This window comes from Populus nigra, chromosome 16 (genome assembly GCF_951802175.1).
Source record: "Populus nigra chromosome 16, ddPopNigr1.1, whole genome shotgun sequence".
Classification (NCBI taxonomy): domain Eukaryota; kingdom Viridiplantae; phylum Streptophyta; class Magnoliopsida; order Malpighiales; family Salicaceae; genus Populus; species Populus nigra.
This window is the reverse complement of record NC_084867.1, coordinates 698,487-711,244: the sequence shown is the minus strand read 5'-3', so window position 1 is coordinate 711,244 and position 12,758 is coordinate 698,487. Positions and strand designations below refer to the sequence as shown.

Here is a 12,758-nt window from a genome sequence, read left to right as displayed (position 1 = left end):
AAACAAAAAAAATTTATAAATGCATATAATCAAATAAATCAAGAACAATATGTACGAATAAATAATAAAAAGTTGTTGGCGATACTTAAAAATATAACTTGAAAAATCAAGAGATATATATAAATTAAGATATTTAATCTTGAAAAACATGATACTTACTCGGCTGTATTTGCTAAAAAAATTTATTAAATAATTTTTTTATTTAAGTAAATGATAATAAGAATAGAGATACAAATTAAATTGATTGAATAAAATAATTTTTTTCAAAATCAAATTAAAAAGATAAATTTCTAAAAATATTATTTTTTTCAAAAATAAATTTCATTCATACAAAAGATAAAAAAAAATATATAAATGAATTGGAAAAACTCTTTAAATTTAAATGCATAACTAAAAAAATAATCATCATTTAAAATAGATTCTCCAAATAAAATAAAAGAGAGACCGAATACTAATTTAAATATAAATTAAAAATATTTAGAGAAAAAACCATAAAAATGAATCGTTAGATTTTTTTAATAGAAAAAAGAAAAAAAATAAGGTATTGTTGGACTTAGTAAGTCAAGGCAACCCACCTGGCTCATCTTATCAAATCCCACATAATTGGGCTCTTAATTTTCATTTTTTGCAATGTTTACCTCAATTTTTTTAAAAAAAAAATCAAACGCGTCATCTGATTTGTCTAGATTTCAATTATTGTGATAGCCAAAAAATCATGGTTTAAATTTTTTATACTCAAAAATTTATTTTTCAACTTATTTTGACAAAAAACACCTATAAAATACTATACGAACCTAATAAACTTAATTATAGCCTAAAAAACCTCAAGAAACTATCTCAAAAATCAAAATCAACCCGAATCAAAAAATTAACTCGAGCTCATATTTGTTTTTTCAATAACTTTAAAGGTAAGAAAAAAAAACATATAACATGAGCTTCTCTCATCAAATGAAACCATTTGACATAAATATCATCCGTTTGGTAACCTAGATCAGTGTCAACATCATTTTTCTCTTTCCACCATCGAGATTTGGAGACCTCTGTCTCCTTTCTCAAGCAGAGATTAAAAAAAATAACAAAATAAACTTTTTGTGTCAAAATTAAATTAGAAAAATATTAAGATACTAAAATTATATAATTTGCATGATTAAGTTCAAGAATCAAGATGCATATTTTACAAAATTTATGACATGCCACCTTCGTTTGGTGCATTTTTCATTTCGGTTTCTTTTCTTTTAATCTTATATTTTTATAAAAAATCAAAATCAATTCATCTTCAATTAACAATAAATAACTACAAATAAAATTTAAAGATCAAATTAAAAAAATATAAAATTTTACACAGCACATCTATAATAATATATGAAAAGATAAAAAATAAAGCCTTACATAATGAAAAATACATGCCTTTTAAATTAATACTTAATGCATTCATGATTGTGATAGTGGGTTTTTTAGCCTAAGGTTCTTAATTTATGAACTAGTCCACGATCATTTTTATTTTTATATTTTGAGGCGGTGAATTCTTTAATTAACTATGATTTTGCATTTTCTTAATGAGAATTATGATTTTGCATGTTAGTGTAATATTGTAAATGAAATTATTAAAATATAAATGTTTAATTTCTTATAATAAATGTTTAACACGTAACATTTTATATAACAAAACCAAACAAAAAAATATACAAATTTTTAATCCACAAGAAAAAATTAAAACAAAGGAACAATTAATTATTTTTTAAAATACAAGTAACACAATTACAAACTAATTGCTTAAGTTACGAAATCTAAATTTAAATGCACAAGAAATAAATATATTTGAAAGTTTCTAGTTTGATTTAAAAGCATCACCTAGTACATGTAAAAGTCTAGGAAAAGCTCATGGAGCTTCACTTTTATTTTTTCCCCCTTCCCTTTGAGCTCTTTTTACTTTTTTTTTTTTAGTTTTTTTTCCTTTTAATTTCATCATTAAATATTTTTAAACAATAATTTAGATTGCCTTTTAACCAACAAAGTTAACTAGTTTACATTTATCTAATTTAATTTCAAACCTTGAGAAGGAAATCAGTCGAGTTGATATTTTATAATTTTTATAATTTTTTTCTTAATTTTGCTATTGATTTCTATTATTGATTAGTCGGGTTGTTTTTGGACAGTTAAGTTACCTTAATCATGTTTAGATAATTCTTAGATGATTTAATTTTAAATTTGGGTTAGGTAAAAATTTAGATGAAAAAGTTTTTTTTTGTCAATTTCATTTATTTTTTATTAATTTAATTCTCAATTTTTTTTTGATGGACGGATTATCTTTAAAACAATCAATATATAAAACTAATTTCTATAAAAAATAATTTTAATCCTAAATTACACACGAAATTAAATCGAGACTTTTCAAGACTTGGTTGCGAATTCAAATTTAATAACAATATTTACAGTCTTAATATTTTTATTACCGTCAATGTTTTTCTATCTGACGCACGCCATAGCGTATTTGTGTAAACTACAAACTAGTTATAATTCTAATCACCTTCAAGTAAACAATCGGTTCTGGGCTCTCTTCAATAATTCTAAAATATAAAATACTGGGCCTATAAAACGGCCCATTAGTCAGCATCTTCAGATTTCACTCCAACCAACCGACAGATCACTAAAGAAGTTGCCGCCTCCTCCACCTGTCATTCCATGCGGGTCGGGTTCGTGGATCATATCTACAACCACCAATCCCTTCTCAGTCCGGCTCACCGCCGTTGTTTTCTTCTCTGCGTTCCTAGACTGGGTCGGGTATCACTGATCCTCCACCGCGTCCTCTGGTTATCGGGGTCTTAGGTTTTCATAAAGATGGAAGACAGAGAAGCTGGATTACAAGACAGATTGAGCGATCTACCAGACTACATAATTCACGAAATCCTTTGTTTCCTCGAGATTAATCAAGCGATCCGAACTTCTGTCTTGTCCAAAAGATGGAAAAACTTGTGGGCTTCTGTTCCAGACCTGAATTTCAACAGCAAAGGTTTTACAGAACAAACGTTTCCTAAGTTTCTCCGAAGAGTTATGTCCAAACGGGAAGATAGCAACGTTCGGAGACTTGACATGTTTGCCCATTTGCCCATTCGTCTCTCATCAATGGAGGGTTTGATAAATTACGCAGTGGCTCATCAGGTTGAGGATTTTCGGTTTGTTTCTGATGATGTCCAACCTGTTTCTTTACCAGCATGTGGTTCCTTGAAGACCCTTTTCTTATCTCGATGTAAGTTTGGTGATTTGCTGACATCTTTTGGTTTCGGTTTTGTTAATCTGACCTCGTTGGACTTGTATGTGTGTTGGTTTTGTTATTCTGAGAATGATTTTGGTGACCCTTTTGCTAGTTGTCGGAATTTGAGGAGGTTATGCCTCCGTTATTGTCGGTTTCCATCTTTGAAAAGGTTGAAAATTACTGGGTTTCAGCTGGTTAGCTTAGAAATTCAAGGGTTCGGCTATGGTGATCGAGGGTTACAAGATGGTTGTGAGGTTGAGATTTTTGCGCCGAATCTGTTGTCTTTTGTGTACAAATTCTCCAAACCAGTGGATTTCTGTGGGCTTCATTTTCCATCTCTTGATTATGTTGAGGTCCATGTTTGGCAACATGGTACTGATGAGGCTACTGATCATGACAAAAGAAGGGCCAGTCTGTTCTTGATGAGTATGTTTGAAGGCTTTGGGAATGCACAATCTGTCAAGTTATATTGCGAAACCATTCAGGTATTTTTCTGTAATCTTTACTGCTGGTGATGAAGTAGTAAAAAAGAAGTTTAGCAGCTGCTGTTTTATTTATCTTACGTTGAATGAGTTTTGGTGTCCTGGCCTTTTTGCTAGGTTCTTGATTTGGTTGATGGATTGCTAGAACAACAACCTTCTCCCTTTAAAAGATTGAAGAAAGTAGATGTGCAATGTAATCGTGAATCATTCAAGGTACCTGCTCATGTGACAAACTACTTACTCGCTGGCACTATTGGGCAGGAACTACATCTAGAGGTAATTACGTTTCATTTCTTTTTTCTTTTTACATATACATTACATCACAAGTATAAGGGGTATGAGCACAATTGATGGTGTAATTTCCACGTCAACTTGGAAATCCATCTGTTCTTAACCAGGATGTGATTAGCTATGTTAAATGCACTGTTTTGTTGTGTGCTTACTGTCCTAAGGTAGAGGGATGATGTGGATCAACATTATTGACATGCTTTTGTGAAACTTGCAATTCCAGCCTTTATTTTTCTTCCTCATTTTTGAAGAATTGATGGTCAATGTTTAACCATATCTGGTTGATGCTTCTAAATGCAAAGAAATTTGACAAGTTTTGTACACTATCCTATTTTGTTTTGATCTTGCCAATTAATAGAATATAATTGAAATTGGATTTTGTACGTGATTTGTCTATGCTTGTTAAGTCTAGGTAGGTGATCGAGTGTTGGGATCAATCTAAACCCATTTAGGGTTTGTGACAGGGGTTGGCATGGCTCTATGCTCTCAAGTGTTTTATCTGTACTGTGTACCTTTAATGAGTTTAAGGAAACAATAACATGGATGCATTCCTTGCTTTACATTGACCTGCCTCCTTCGAGTAAACATTTTTAGACTAGATTCGGGAACAAAACATCTTTAGCTACTACCTGATAGACAATACAAATGGCTTAGCATTATACTGTCATAGGTATTCCATTGACTTTGATTTGGTGCAAGTTAATTCTTTCATTCTCTCACGAGTTATCTCAAATAATGGCATACCTTTCTTTAATTTTGACTTCCTTGTTCATTCAGATTGTCAAAATCTGGCATTTTCTTTTAAATGTGCATATCAATCTAGTCTTGGTACCCTTTTATTTGCTTTTCTGTTATTCAGTTCATTTGTCCTGACAATTTGGGAAGTACATATAAAAAATTTAGTTATGCATCACCTTTTATTTTGGGGAAGTCCTTTTTCTCTGTTGGTTGTGGGTGTGTGTATTTACCTGTTTTGGATAAGCTTATATCAGTTCACCTGTATATGAGCTCTGCTTTTCAATTTACCTTCACTTTTGTTTGGATTGCATTGTCTGGTCAGATTTAATTTTCCATGGAGATTCTTAAATATGTTGGTTTCCAAATATCCGTAATGAATTTCAACACTCGTTTTGTCTATGCTTGTTAAGCCATAAGTCCTAGGTAGGTGACCAAGTTTTGGCATCAATCCCTGCTCATTTAGGGGTCATGATAGGAGTTGGCATCAGTAGATGCTTTCAAAGTGTTTTAATTGCACTGTGTAAAACATAATGAGTTAAGGGAATAATATATGGATCCATTCCCTGCTTGATATTGACCTGCTTCCATGTCATTCTCCATTCAGTCAACCTTTTTAAATAGAATTAGGAACGGAACCTTGTTACCTACTTTCAAATTGACATTACAAATACCCCAGCATTTTATTGTCTTAGGTACTCCAAAGACTTTGATTTGGTGTTCATAGATTCTTCCCCTCTCTGTCAGGTTATTGAGCTGATCGGAACATGCAAACTGTTGGTGGACCTTTCTTTTTCCTTCTCTCCCTCCCTCCAATGCTGACTCCCCTATCTATTTGGAGCATCGAAATCTATTATTTGCTTTTATATGTGCATATCTATTTAGTCTTAATACCCTTTTTTGCTTTCTGTTATCCAGTTCATATTGTCTTGACAATGTTGTGAGGCACTGGCTGAAGATTTAGTCTAATGCATCACCTCTTCATCTTCTTGCAGGTGCCAACCTGATGATTAGCAGTTGCATATTTCATAGGAGTAGATTTTGGCGGTGATGGATTAATTCATACCAAACTTCCCTTTCCTTTTGTTTACCTTTCTTATTGCAGCAAAGGCGTCCATACATTGTGAATATTTTGTCTTGTCTCAGCAAGCAAGTGCATGGAAAGTCCGCTTCATCTTCATAACAACACTCCCAGAAAGGCTGAAAAGGAATGTAGGAGAAACTAAGTTGTGCACAATCGCTTAAGAAAGAAAACTTCAAGTTTAGTCACCAATCTATGCTTTTTGTCTTCTTTTTTTCCAAGTATATACACAATCAATTTCCTTCATTCAGAACCTCTTGCTAGAGGACATTTGTGAAGTCAATGCTGCAACGATTGTGCAGGTTATACTCTCTGATCTTTCCAGAGCTTTAAAATGTTGCTAGAGTAGATAGTAGTAATTGCAAAAATCCTCCTTTTGGATTCTATTGTAAATTTCAATGAAAAATGAATTTAATGCTGTGATTAAGATGAAGAACTGAATGGTTACCCAAAGAGATTGTCGATTAGAGAGAGAGAGAGAGAGAGACTACCGGACAAAAATGGTAGGCCATAGTACACTGCCCCTAGAAATAAGTGACCTCGTTTGTTGAGAATGAATGAAGACCAATTTTTTCAATATATGAAAATTATAACTATTTTTTTTATAAAAAATCAAAACTATAATTTATAATATTAATTTTAATATTTTATATTTATGATAATCTAATTATAAACTCTTAATTTTATTTAATCTAAGTGAAATGATCATAAAAAAGTTATATTGTTAACTAAGAAATGAAAGTTTTTATATTAAATTTATAATAAAAATTAAATATAAAGCACTAGCTATATATAAAAATAATAATTTTAATCTTTTATATTGCCAAAAAGTTCTATATAAAAGAAAGAAAATTATATTGTTCATGTCTTTTATTGATTTTCTAAAAAAGTAAAAAACTTAAAAGGAAAAACCATAAAAAAACCTCTAAAATATATTTTTTCAAACTTACTATAAATGGAAAAAAAATACTTTTATAGTTTTTTGAATGAAGGAATATTATATTTGAATATAAAATTATATATTTTTTTTATTTTTCTAAGCTCTTTTCTAAACACCTAAAAACTTTAAAAAGTAAATAGGAACTAGAATATAGTTTATATTTATTTTTGTACCATTGAAATTTAAGATTGGATCACCATGAGAGAGTAAAGTATATAAAAAAGAAGTAATTATTATTTACTTTTAGTCAAGCTAACTTATCACTAATGTATGACTCTCACACACACTCTCTCTCTCTCTCTCTTCCTTTCTCCTTTTAAGATTCTCCCATTCCTCCTCCTACCACTAGGGTTCTCCAAGACTCACACAGGGCAATCAAGCAGGCAAAGACTTAAAGGACCAAGTCCTAGCAAGCAGATTGCAAGAAAGAATCAGACTTTGAACATTTTGACAAATCAAGAACTAGAGAGACAGATCTTGAGTGTATAACCTTTGCATTTTGTTGGGTTTCCAAGAACATGGAGAGATCTAGATCCAAGAGGAACTACTACTATGACCATCAAGATTATGACAATGACAACCTCAACAACAACAACAACAACAACATGGTTAGGACCAAACCCAGATACAACAACAACAACAATTATTACCGTCAACGTGGACAAGGAGGCAATAACATGTTCAACAACAACAACAGGTTTTCAAGAACCCAACAGCAGCAGCAACCGCAGCAGCAGCAGCAAGACCCATCATCGCCATTAATGGTGACAACGAGTTACAGAATTTTATGTCATGATATGAAAGCAGGGGGTGTGATTGGTAAGTCGGGGAGCATAATCAAGTCCATAAGGCAACACACGGGAGCGTGGATTAATGTTCATGAGTTGATTCCTGGTGATGAGGAGAGGATAATTGAGATTTCAGATACGCGTAGGAGAGACCCAGAAGGGAGAATGCCTTCGTTTTCGCCAGCGCAAGAGGCGCTTTTCTTGATTCATGATAGGATTCTTGAGAATGATTTGCAGTATGGTGTGGTGAGTAGTGGTGCTGGTGGGTTTGAGGAGGACGAGTATGTGGGGAGAGGAGGGAATAGAGTGGCTACCAGATTGGTTGTGTCAAGAATGCATGTGGGGTGTTTGTTAGGGAAAGGAGGGAAGATTATTGAGCAGATGAGGATGGAAACAAAGACCCAGATTAGGATTTTGCCTAGAGATCATACCTTGCCAAGATGTGTTTCCGTGTCTGAGGAGATTGTTCAGGTTTTATGTTTCCCCAGCTCTTGTGTTGTGCTTATGACTGACTATTACTGCTGCCTGGAACTTTTTTTTGAACAAAATGTTGGATGGAGCTTGATGTTGGTGAGACTGAAACTGAAGCTTGAACTGACCATATCAGGGGAGTTATTGGATTGATTTATAAATGACTAATTCAATTTTAAATGCAATGGGTTTAATGCAATGTTTGGGAGTTATGCAACGTTATACTTGAGTATTGAGCATTGACTTATTATTGAGGCCTAAGAGTATCTTGGGTTTTCATTGAATGATTATAGGATGATTCTGACATTATGAAATTTATAGGATTTTAAAGAATTTATTACTGCAATGTTGTTTGGATATTTGGCTTGATCCATTTAAAACCTGAAAAGAGATCAATGAATGGAAGATGATGAGTAAGAGCTGTCATTTATTTAACTTGAGGGAATTGCGGCTGGTTTTGCTCTCTAATGTGTTTGGTGTCTTTAATTTTTTGATTAGAGAACCAGATAGTTGAGTTACTTTCAATAAGAGTTTCAGGATGTGAATTATTGTTAATGGAAGTTAAATTCATGACTGCACGCTTTGTATATTGGTTCCTCTGCTGTGCCTTGATATGATTGAATTTGTTGTAAAATGCATAATGTGATGTTATGTCAGGAAGGTACTAGTTTGAGATTTCTTTGCCAATGGAGGGTTTTGGAATTGCATGAAGCTACTGGTCTTTTTCCTCTCTTGAAGCAAATGTAAAGCCAGAATAAAATGGTTCTATTTGAATCATCATGTTCAGTGCCTCATGCATTGCACTTTCCTGGCAGGTTATAGGTGATGTCAATGCTGTGAAAAATGCTGTCGCTATTATTTCATCAAGATTGAGGGAGAGTCAGCATCGTGACCGCAGTCATTTTCATGGACGAGTACAGTCACCAGAACGGTTTTTGGATGACGATTATGTTCCTCACATGAATACTCGTCGTTCATCAATGGATGGACCGCCCTCTTTTGGATCACGATTATCTGGCCCCAACTATAGAAACAATAACTATTCCTCACGAGCACCTGGTTTTCCTGTTGACGCTGGGGCAGATCCCAACACTGACAGTGCACAGCCCTTTTATGTTGAGGACCTTGTGTTTCGAATTCTTTGTCCAATTGACAAAGTTAATAGAGTTGTTGGAGAATCTGATGGCTTAGTGGACTTGCTTCAAAATGAAATAGGTGTGGACGTTAAGGTTGCTGATCCCGTGTCTGGGTCTGATGAACAGATAATCACCATCTGCTCTGAAGAGGTACTCACCATCTCCTTGTTTCTATTTAGTATAGAGTGTGCTCAAGTGTCTATTCTGCTTATAAAGCTATGCTTGTCTTTTTAAGTGGTGTTCTATTCCTTCCAGTTATGCTTTACCACTTTGCTTCTTGGTCTATCGGTTATGTATTTACCCTACCCTTTAATTTGAGTTTTATATTCTATTATATTTCGGTATATTTTCATTTTTTTTCCTGAGCTCTGCATTGTCACCCATCTCTTCAATTTCAAAGGTTCTAACATATCTATTGGTTTACATCTATGCTCAGGGTCCTGATGATGAGTTGTTTCCTGCTCAAGAAGCTTTGCTGCACATTCAAACACGCATTGTTGATCTTGTTGCAGATAAAGACAACATAATAACAACCAGGTTACTTGTCCCATCTAGTGAGATTGGCTGTTTAGAGGGAAGAGATGGCTCCTTATCCGAGATGGAAAGTTTAACTGGTGCAACGATAGAGATCCTGCCAAAGGAAATGCTTCCGACATATCTATCAGGGACTGATGAGCTTGTACAGGTTTGTCAAGCGACCGTATGATAAACACCATTGAAACAAAGACTTGTATATGCTTGATGCTAAATCTCACTTAAGACAACATAATGAATAAACACTAATGAAACATAGACTTATATGATGCATGATGTTTAACGTCACTTAAGACATTTGGATGAGTGAAAATAACTTTCTGGTTCACTATGGGCTAGTTTTGTGACGGAGAATTGTCGTAACTGGCACAGTTAAGTTTTGATAGATGAGAGTTCCAAACTATCCTGTTTGGTGCATAAGTGCAGGACAGTTTCCTTATGAATTCATTTTCTAGCTGACTGTTCTTAATGCCTGTGGGTCAGAAGTGAACAAATGTGAGGCAGCCTCCATATGGATACTTCTTCCCTGTGCTTGTGGTGTGTACTTCGTAACTCGAGGATGATCTTAAAGTATCATTTGTCAGTTGCCATGCGTGTGATGAAAGATAAATGAAGTGTTGAAATCTGGGTTCCCATGAGATCAAATGAGAGCCTTGTGAATAAGACTTCTATAGTTTCCAAGTGGTGTTTGATGTTCTCTACAGATTCAAGGGGAAGTAAAGGCAGCTCGTGATGCTCTTGTTGAAGTTACGTCAAGACTTCGTAGTTACTTATACAAGGATGTCTTCCAGAAAGACCTGCCACCAACCGTGTCCGCACCAGGCCCTGCTGGGACTGCTGGAGGATTGCAGGCAGCTTCTTCAAATAACCCAACTCCAGCTCGTGAAGGTCACAGTGGTGGTGATCCTCCTGCAACCTATCAGAATGTGCAATCTGCTTCAACAACACAGCCATCGAAGGTTCATTTTTTTTGCTTTCTGTATATCTGAGTACCCATCTGCTATTGAAGAAATTGGATAAACATCTAACCAAATTTAATCTTCGTTCACATTTTTGATAATGTTCAGCAAATAAGACTTTTAAATTAAGGCTCAGACAAAGTTGAATTAGAACTTAATTTTTTTTTAGCTTATCTTCCAAAGGTAAATTCAAAGCATTTCTGTTCTGTTTGCTGCCTACTTGGAGTGCCCTTATAAGTTTTGTAGCAAATAGCTTCCTTGTGCAGTTCCTGCTGGTTTTATGCTTTTTTTCTAATGGACTTTAAACCATTTTTGTTGGATGCAATTCATATAATCTATCAATTGCATGATATAGCTTTTGGTCTTTCTAAAAAGAACAACATTGAGGAAAAGAAATCTATCATTAGATTTTGGGTGAGTGTCCATCGTGGAGCAATGTTTAAATTAATGAAGGAGCCGGGATTGAGTTCAAGAAATCTGTAATTATAGTTCTTTTTATTTGAGATTTCTAAAAGGTGAGTAACCCTTGATTTTATAGGATGCTAGAGGATCTAGTTCTGAAACAGTGAAGCAGAATGAAAGCGAACACCATGAAGATTTGCCTCCTCCTACAATGAATAGGTAGTCAATTCAACTATACTTTACCATGTTAGGCAGTACGTTCTTTCTTGCAATACAGTAGGCATATCTCAAGAGCAACATCTGATATCCACTTTGTAACATGCATCTTATTTTCCTGTTAGAATCCCTGTAACACTTGTCACTAGGAGTATACTTGAAGTTGTCATACCAGAGCCTGCAGTCCCCAAGCTCATTACGAAATCAAAAAACAAGCTTGCACAGATTAGTGAGGTGAGCCTACTCTTGCAGCAAGTTTCCATCGATTTATTTACTTACCTTAAGTTTATAGTATTTTTAGCTGCCCTCTTCATTATGGGTACAGTTATCTGGAGCCAACGTAACCCTTGTTGAAGATAGACCGGATGTGACAGAAAAGATCATACAAATATCTGGAACCCCGGAGCAGGCAGAGAGAGCACAGAGCTTGCTTCAAGGCTTTATTTTAAGCAGTAAGTCCCTCTCTATCTTTTGTATTTTCTACATGTCTGTGTGCATTTGGACATGCTTACTCATCTCTTGATCTTATAAATTCAATTGAAAAACTCGGTCCTTTTTCTTCATTTCAGTACAAGAAGATGGACCTTAGGCTAGTCACTGAAGCCAACGAACTCAGACTTGTAGCTGGCTTCAAATGGGAAGAATTCCTGATGTCCAGGTATAATACCTAGAGAATCCATTCTGTCCCTTATTTGTATGTAATTGATTTGGTATCTGTTTTAAATCACAAATTTCGGGAGCAAGAATTTCGCTGTGTAAATGTAACTTGTTTGAGCTCATTGTTTTTTCTGCAACGCCACAATTTTCCTGTATGAATTGCAGTTTCTCTGTTATTGTTTTGTATCTTAATGTATTTCCTTTGCATCAATTGTCATCAGCTGGGTTTAAATTTTCGAATTTGCCCAATTGCTTCGTATTCCATCGATGGTGGATGGGAGTTTTTGTAAGAAGTAGTCGTAATATTTCTTTTCCAGGGACTATAGCTCTCGTAATCATATAGCCTGAACCCAGTTATAGCTTTTATCTAACAATTTGAAGTATTGAACTCGTAAAAGAGTTAGTACCTGGATCGGTAGTCAAGAAGGAGTTCCATTTTTGAGGTCAGTGTCAATAGAAATTTATTCTTTTCAATGCAGGTGTGTTCTTAAGATTCATCTGAGTAAAAAATCAATTTCATTTGATGCGTGTGCGCAAGGAAAACAACTCATCGTCTTTGTTTACCTGGGAGCTTGAAAACAACTTATTTTCTTTGTATATCGCGGACCCTGTTTCATTTTCAGTTTCGTCTGAAGGGAAGCAGCTATTGTGCAAGCTCCCTTGATAACAATTTTTACCAATAAAATAAAATAAATTGAATAAGCATATTAAAATAATCTCAAAATAAAAAAAATATTTAATTTTTTTAAAAAATACCTTTTCAAATGCAATTTTAAATAGCCTCTAGCTATTTGAGCCATGCTCTATGATATAGGT

General features: G+C 34.2%; 2 protein-coding genes across 4 annotated transcripts; both read left to right on the top strand.

Moving 5' to 3' along the window:
* The first annotated feature begins 2,622 nt into the window (after nucleotides 1-2,622).
* On the top strand, nucleotides 2,623-6,275 carry LOC133675206 (F-box/LRR-repeat protein 25-like). 3 transcript variants are annotated; one of them, XR_009835373.1, is made up of 4 exons: nucleotides 2,623-3,738; nucleotides 3,853-4,011; nucleotides 5,506-5,753; nucleotides 5,864-6,275. XR_009835373.1 is itself a non-coding variant. In XM_062096506.1 (3 exons), the coding sequence occupies exons 1-3, from the start codon at nucleotides 2,839-2,841 to the stop codon at nucleotides 5,939-5,941; spliced, it is 1,137 nt and encodes a 378-aa protein (XP_061952490.1). In that variant the 5' UTR covers nucleotides 2,623-2,838; the 3' UTR covers nucleotides 5,942-6,275. The 3 variants fall into 3 exon arrangements, 2 of the variants coding, with proteins under 2 accessions (XP_061952490.1, XP_061952491.1); XM_062096506.1 differs by lacking the exon at nucleotides 5,506-5,753; XM_062096507.1 differs by lacking the exon at nucleotides 5,506-5,753 and having other exon boundaries at nucleotides 2,624-3,738; nucleotides 5,754-6,275.
* A 752-nt stretch (nucleotides 6,276-7,027) lies between these two features.
* On the top strand, nucleotides 7,028-12,153 carry LOC133675847 (RNA-binding KH domain-containing protein RCF3-like). Its single transcript, XM_062097364.1, has 8 exons — nucleotides 7,028-8,038; nucleotides 8,854-9,324; nucleotides 9,611-9,859; nucleotides 10,413-10,667; nucleotides 11,206-11,288; nucleotides 11,411-11,519; nucleotides 11,611-11,737; nucleotides 11,855-12,153. The coding sequence occupies exons 1-8, from the start codon at nucleotides 7,298-7,300 to the stop codon at nucleotides 11,872-11,874; spliced, it is 2,055 nt and encodes a 684-aa protein (XP_061953348.1). The 5' UTR covers nucleotides 7,028-7,297; the 3' UTR covers nucleotides 11,875-12,153.
* Nucleotides 12,154-12,758: the final 605 nt, after the last annotated feature.